Raw genomic sequence first — 8,007 nt, 5'->3', positions numbered from 1 at the left:
TTCTGATATATCATTGTTGATAAAAAATATATAAAGTAGGCATAAAAAAAGATAGACACAATATTCTATCATATCCCTTAAAACAATAGCAAAAATAAAAAATATTCAATTCAAATTACTTATAGATTATATGGACTTTCAATTTTTTGTTGTTGGTAAATATGGACTTTCAATTTTAAATCAAACTAAATCAATAAAATTATATTAAATGACTTTTCTCCCAAACCAATCTAATTCAATTAAGTTGTCAACATGTACATAGACAGGTCCGACCTGCCACAACATGCATAGAAAACTCAAATAACTTGCCTAATAAAAAGAAGAGATTCAACATACAATCAATCCCATCCCTTTTGTCATATTTAATTAGGAGGACCCAAAAAAATGTAATAAATTGATCAGTTAAATAAGCCGAAAATGAATTATGGTGTATGAATGAATTAATTATACTTATAATATAAGATATCCTTTTCACATACCAATAGTTAATATTTAATAATATATGCGTTAAAGTTATAGAAGAATTTAAGCTGAAGATATGTGTTAATGACATAATTAGGAGGTGAGGGTTAGCGTAAGATGAAGAAAATGAGAAAAGGAAAAACGTGTTGGGCAAAAAACTACTAGTATTGCTTTTGTTACGGAAACTATGGTCTATGAGTGGTGACTAACTGGGTTTCTAAATGCTTTTGCTACGTCGTGACTCTCTATTTCTCTCTCTCTTACTCTTTCAAATTCTATATAAATTGTGACGCGTCTTCGTTCCTTCCCATTCCGTTTTCACCTCTGAATTCTTCTAACCTCTCAGATCTCTCTTCCTTCTTTCCATCTCAACCTCTACCAAGAAGGTAATTTCCATCTATTCCAACAATCTGCTTCATTTTCTTCTCTTGCTCTCCTCTCTGATTTGCTTTTCTGGAAGACAAGTGAGTCTTTTTCTTCCTACCCATTTTGCGATTCCTCGTTGCCTTTCGATTTTGCCTTCTGGGTATTCTTGTTTCGGTCTCAAATGCAATCTTTTTTAATTTTTTTATAATTTGGGTATGATTGTTTGGATTTGTTTGTTTGTGAATTATGGATGGATCTCTCGTGTTGGCTGTTTTTGTGTTTAATTGTTGTTAGATCTGATAAGTGAATATATATTATTTGGAGATTCGGATTCCATAATTTGTCTCTTGTTTCTTGTGTGCGTGTGCGTGTGCGTGTGTGTAGAAACCAGGGACGATGATTGAACTGAATATTTCAATAATTTTTATTTGACCATTTACATTTTCTTTGCCAATATCGTCTGGATCTGGAATTCCTTTTGTGATTGATTCACTTAAAAATTATAGATCTCGTTCTTCCTATAATTGTTATGCTCATGATTTAGTCAAAATTTTCGTCTTCTGCAATGTTATATTATATCTGTGGATATTATTGGATTTATTTTGTTGTTTTGTCTTTTAATTATTTAACTTTGGATCGTAATATATGGTTACCTTGTTAACTGGAGATGAACAATTTGAGAGTGAATTTGCAATTCTTCTGTGTTGTTGTTTTGAGTTTGGGCATTTGATGTCATACAGGCTGCTGAGAACAAATAAACAATGGTGAAGATTTGCTGCATTGGAGCTGGCTACGTTGGTGGCCCAACCATGGCTGTGATTGCATTGAAATGTCCTGAGATCGAGGTAGCTGTGGTGGATATTGCTTCGCCGCGAATCAATGCCTGGAACAGTGATCACCTCCCGATCTATGAGCCTGGCCTTGATGATGTGGTGAAGGAGTGCAGGGGAAGGAATCTTTTCTTCAGCACTGATGTGGAGAAACATGTTGCTGAGGCTGACATAGTTTTTGTCTCGGTGAACACCCCTACAAAAACTCAGGGGCTTGGAGCTGGCAAAGCAGCTGATCTGACTTATTGGGAGAGTGCTGCCAGGATGATTGCTGATGTATCGAAATCTGACAAGATCGTGGTTGAGAAATCAACTGTGCCTGTTAAAACAGCTGAGGCAATTGAGAGGATTCTGACTCACAATAGGAAAGGCATCAATTTCACAATTCTGTCTAACCCAGAATTTCTTGCTGAGGGAACAGCTATTGCAGACCTTTTTGATCCTGATCGAGTCCTTATTGGAGGCAGGGAGACCCCAGAAGGTCAAAAGGCTATTCATACTCTGAGAGATGTTTATGCCCATTGGGTCCCTATAGAAAGAATCCTTTGCACCAATTTGTGGTCTGCTGAACTCTCAAAGCTTGCCGCCAATGCTTTTCTGGCTCAGAGGATCTCCTCTGTGAATGCCATGTCAGCACTCTGTGAGGCAACTGGTGCTGATGTCTCCCAGGTATCCCACTCAATTGGCACTGACTCAAGAATTGGACCCAAGTTCTTGAATGCCAGTGTTGGTTTTGGTGGCTCTTGCTTTCAGAAGGACATACTGAACTTGGTCTATATCTGTGAGTGCAATGGCCTTCCAGAGGTAGCTAATTACTGGAAACAGGTCATTAAGGTGAATGACTACCAGAAAAATCGGTTTGTGAACCGAGTGGTTTCTTCAATGTTCAACACAGTCTCAGGGAAGAAAATTGCTGTTTTGGGTTTTGCTTTCAAGAAGGACACTGGTGACACTAGGGAGACCCCAGCCATTGATGTGTGCAAGGGGCTGGTGGGAGACAAGGCTAGGTTGAGCATATATGATCCTCAGGTTTCTGAAGATCAAATCTTAAGGGATCTATCAATGAAGAAGTTTGATTGGGATCATCCTGCTCATCTTCAACCATCAAGCCCTACTTCCAACAAGCAAGTATCTGTGGTTTGGGATGCCTATGAGGCAATAAAGGATGCACATGGTATTTGTATTCTGACTGAATGGGACGAGTTCAAGAAGCTTGATTACCAAAAAGTTTATGAAAGCATGCAGAAGCCTGCATTTGTATTTGATGGCCGAAATGTTGTGGATGTTAACAAGCTGAGGGAAATTGGTTTTATAGTTTATTCCATTGGCAAACCACTAGATTCATGGCTCAAGGACATGCCTGCAGTGGCTTAAAGGTAAAAGCACAATCTGTAGCTGCTGCCTAAGGATGAATTTGTTGGTCTTTCAGAGAGAATTCCCTATCCTCTTTTATTATCATGCTCTATTCTTAATAGTTTAGATTTCTGTTGCTGTTGTCTCTTTTATGTTACTTTTATTTGATCAGGTATTATGGCAAGTTAGAGCCTAATGCCTCGATATTGTCTTTAGCTAGCTAAAAATCCTTATTTGTTGACCTGTTTTAATGTAATAAATGAGTACTACTACTGAAGGAAATTTTATACAATAGATATCATTTCTTTTATTATTTTGTACGAGATGCAATATTTTTTTAATTCTCCCTTACCAGTACCACCTCCATCCCTTTCCTCTCAATTAAATAATAGCAGTAAACTATTCCAGAGGAGTCTCCTGCTTTGAAGAACGTAGTAGTACATAAACTAATCATCAATACTAGGCAGCAAGCAAATTTTTTAACAACATTCAACTTGTTGCATATCCCATTGTTTCTAGTAATCCGTGTACCGTTGATTGAGAAAGTCGATATATAAGATGGTTGAGAAAATAATATTTTAGTGAGACGTTGCCATTTTCTGCTTCTGAGTCTCCTCATCTTCTAGGATTGTAGAGCTTGGTTAGTTCATATCAAAGGAAAAAATGTTGTCAAGGTCTGGCATAGTTATTATTGGCAGGTACGACATATGTTCTTTTGATATTTTTAAAAATATTTTTTTATTGTTATATAAAATTTCATATAGAATCAACATTTAATTTTACCAATAGTATAATTTATCGGGTATGGAGAGAGAAGTCAATGTCCATAATGTGAGTTATTTTAATATACCACGTGTGGCGTCTGGGTTTTCTAAATTCTTTGTTGAGGTGATTGAGGACAGCATGTCATTGTACCATCGTTTTTTTCTATTTATTTTCTTTCTTTTAAGAGACTTGGCATCATGTGATTGCTCTTGTCCATTTTTCAAATTTGTTTTCAATTTTTATTACAACATAAGTTGGTGAGGTACTGGTATATTATTTAACCTTCTAAAGATATTTTAGTAGTTGTCAAGTCATAAGAGACTTTTTGTTGTTATTGAATTTTTTTCTTTCGGTATTCGCTTATTTACTAATCTCACATCATGATCCCGAGCTTAGTCCTATAGGCCTAAAGAGTTGAATGTGTGATAATATCGGGATCTGATTTATTTCAAAGAGATAATTAAGATCAGTTATCCAAAAAATAAATAAATAAAATACTACCTTCTTTGACCCTTTTCACATCAAAAACAAAAATAATATCAGCATTTACTTGTAGAAATTTTACACATAATTATAATTATCATTTAGTTTTTTTTTTCTCTGTCTTTTTTTTTTATTCATTACCATTACCGGTCAATAATATCTATATGACTAACGTTAATAGAAAAAAACGACAAGGTGTTATTTGAACTTCAGTTATTTTTAATGATCATACTTAAGGATGTTTAAAACAAAAATCAATTTGATCAAAACCATTAAAAGTTCGAATGAAATAAAAAATAAAAAATAATCAGATTGAATTGATTTTAGATTCTAATTTTAAAAATCAATAAAATCCATTCAATTGAGTCTAAATAAAAAAGCTACCTAAAAAATTATTATATTATTCATATTTATTGAGAAGGGTTATATTTACAATTTTTTTTTTATAAATTCTTATGAACTACACTATATATTAGTTGGTAGTACACTGTGTGCTAAAATGTACTACCCTAATACATAGTGTAGTTTGTAAACAAAAAATTTATAAATATAACTTTTTTCCTTATTCAAGAATCTAACTTTTATATTCTAAGTTAAATTTAATTTTCTTTTATATTTCATAATTTAGTATTGTAAGATCGAAAGTTAGTTTGATGAATTTTAATGAATTATTTTAAAATTATATTTGTTGCATTTTGATAAATTTATAATTGTACAAACGTTGATATGTTTTATATTTTAAACAAAATCAATAAGAAGATAATATAAAAAATAATTAAATTCGATCCATTTTTTTTAATTGAAAAGGCTGTTTTTGTAGCACGTACTTCACATTCAGTTTTATAACCATCAACCACGTAAGTTAATTTAATCAAATTTATTTTAATTTAATTAATAACCTCAAGCTATGTTACATTGACACCAACACGAAACACGATACGCTGATACGTTAATTCTAAAAAATATTAAATTCTAACACATTATGACACGTTTTGATAATAAATAATATTTTTAACATATATAATATAATTTATATTTAATATATATAGCAGCTCATAATAAGTCATGTAAAAAATGGAATATTCAAATTTCATAACATAAATAAAAAAAAAAAAATTTATGCTTTATTAATTTTTCAAATCAAATTTCATAATAGAAAATATTTGATTTATAAATTAATTTTTCATGTTTAATTTAAAAGATAAAATAAAATAAAATTTGAATATAAAATAAAAATGTGTCAAAAAAACATTAACTGCGTTTTGAAAATGTGTCAAAACGTGTAGTGTCCGCAACTCATTTTTTTTTTTTCAAACAACGTGTCCATACATTTGAGACCTCAAGTTCGAGCCGTTATATTAAAAACTTAAGAAAAACTTTACCGTATCCTACCAATTCAAACCAAATTAAATGAATAATTAATGAATCGAGAGAAATTAAAAAAAATATTAGGTTTTACAATATAATTGTAGGGAATATCATTTCTTGTAGGGAATATCATTTCTGTTTTAAAGATAAAAAAATATATTCACTGCCACAGAAACAAAAACATATAAAGAGAAAGCAAAAATAACAAAAGAAAAAAGTGTATGATGGTGCCACTCCAATTTATGACTTTGTGGCATAATATTTTTTCTGCCCATAATTGTAAGTTAAATCAGGAACAGTGTTTTATGGAAGGAAAAAAAATGGTGGGTCCATGTAGCAATTCTGTAGAGGAAGGGAGAGTTATATTTACAAATTTTTACAAATTAAACGATGTATTCCTAAAAGTATACTAGGTTACACTATATACTTTCGAGAATACATACTGTAATTTATAAAAATTTATAAATGTTTTTATAAACGAATCATTTTCCTTAAAATAAATAGGAAATAGATGAAAGAATGAGAAGAAATCACAAAAAAAAAGGAAAGAATTTCCCCAATTTTCTCATACTCTCTCTTCGGTACACATTCATCATAACATGTAACCCTTGTTTGTTGCAATAGAATCCTGATAAAAATAAATAGAAAAATAAAATAAATATATAACTCTTGAGAAAATAGTTGCTGGGCCTGTGTTGCTGGGTCGAACCACAACAGTCACACTTTGTGGGTAGGGTCTACCCTTTCGGGGCAATATTCATTGGGGATGTCTCTGTTTTTCCTTAAATTAGTTATATTAATTAAATTGTTAAATTGAATTTAAATATGACTAAACTTATATAAGAGTACAGAAATAAATTTTACACAATTAATTTTTCCCCATTAAATGTTAGGTATATATGTTGCACCAATGTCATAAAATGGTGCTGTTGCTTCAATAATTTTGCCCAAATATTTTTCAAAATTTACGAATATATACGATTCCGTCCATATGCTAAAGGAAAATTGTTAATCACGTTATTTGTACGAAGTTATTAATGTACGTAACAATTTCTTCATTGTCCGTATAATTTTTAATTTAAATTTTATTTTTCAAAAATAAAAAATACAAAATAGTTGCCTTATTCAACAGTTTAACATTTTTCATCTTTCTACCTAAAGTTATTTTAACAATTAAAATTTATTTATTTTTAATACAAAATATTGTCATAATTACTAATAGGTTAAAAACATCCTTATACAAATGTCTCTTCCATTTACTGCTATAACAAAATTGAAATGAATTAATTAATTTAAAATATGGTTATTCACTTTATTTTTTATTTTTTTTTCCAAATTCTCCAACTTATATAGTTAGTTCAGTGTGATTATATTATGATTACAGGGGCACGCTACTTTCCCAACAATTGAAGAGAAAACAGAATAGCTCCTATAACAGGTGAATTTGACTGAATGTTCACATCTTCATTTATTTATTTATTTATTATTTTGAGTCTTCCAGTGTAACAGAACCGCAATTCGGGGAAAACCATAAATAAATATTGAACTTTTCTGGACACGTGAGATAAAATTTGTTGAATAGTTTATTTGAGCAACAGAAGGAGGTGCTTAATGGGGGTGGAGGTTTTGTGTTGAACACAGTTGAGGCATGCGGGAATTGAAAAGCCTTATATTCTTTCTCATTTATTATTTTCTTATACACCAATTACCACTCCCAGAAATCTTGGGACCCATCTTTTAAATTATTTTTACCACCCCCAATTTATATGACAACGTGAAAAACGTGCTTGAGTTTTGGCAACGACTTATTCCCATACATTTCAATTTTTATCTTATGAAGAAAATAAGTTCAAAACAACTTATTTGAGTTTCAAAAATATTTTGTTAAGCTCGTCAAAATACTTCAAAAGCATTATTGATCATTACAATAAATAAGTTCAAATATGCTAAAAATGAATGCATTTTAAGAGGGATTTTCGCGGGAGTGGATCTTCTTCTATGTTATTTAACATGCTAATATTATATGGGAGAATCATAACTATACAAAGGAGGATCAATAATAATAAAGAAAGAGAGAAAAAATATTAGAATAGATAGTTACAAAATATCACTAATTTATCTTTTTATGGTTAAGATTCTCCCAATAAAATATAAGATGATCCATTTCAGACTTTCACAATTGTGTACATGATCTTTTAAGGAGAGCCTCTGTGCAAGACGCCAAGCCAATCAATACACCAATTTCACTCTCGTGGTCAAAATTGGTGAAATTGTCAAAGTCTACATCGATGACATGATAACAAAGACATCTAATTATAGAAACCATGTGGACGACCTCTCTTAAGTCTTAGCACATATCTAAATGATGACATGTGCTTCA

The 8,007-nt window shown here is 31.2% G+C and overlaps 1 protein-coding gene across 2 annotated transcripts; it reads left to right on the top strand.

The window, feature by feature from the left end:
* The first annotated feature begins 723 nt into the window (after positions 1 to 723).
* On the top strand, positions 724 to 3,325 carry LOC133312995 (UDP-glucose 6-dehydrogenase 1-like). 2 transcript variants are annotated; one of them, XM_061514293.1, is made up of 2 exons: positions 724 to 848; positions 1,569 to 3,325. In XM_061514293.1, the coding sequence occupies exon 2, from the start codon at positions 1,590 to 1,592 to the stop codon at positions 3,030 to 3,032; it is 1,443 nt and encodes a 480-aa protein (XP_061370277.1). In that variant the 5' UTR covers positions 724 to 848; positions 1,569 to 1,589; the 3' UTR covers positions 3,033 to 3,325. The 2 variants fall into 2 exon arrangements, with proteins under 2 accessions (XP_061370277.1, XP_061370278.1); XM_061514294.1 differs by having other exon boundaries at positions 801 to 926.
* Positions 3,326 to 8,007: the final 4,682 nt, after the last annotated feature.

This window comes from Gastrolobium bilobum, unplaced genomic scaffold (genome assembly GCF_033153095.1).
Source record: "Gastrolobium bilobum isolate Gb01-03AN ecotype WA unplaced genomic scaffold, APGP_CSIRO_Gbil_v1 utg4583, whole genome shotgun sequence".
NCBI lineage: Eukaryota > Viridiplantae > Streptophyta > Magnoliopsida > Fabales > Fabaceae > Gastrolobium > Gastrolobium bilobum.
Note: the sequence above shows the minus strand (reverse complement) of the source record. Positions and strands in the feature narration are given on the sequence as shown.

Coding starts and splice junctions, on each gene's coding strand:
- LOC133312995 (XM_061514293.1), top strand. CDS start 1,590: ATGGTGAAGATTTGCTGCATTGGAGCTGGCTACGTTGGTGGCCCAACC.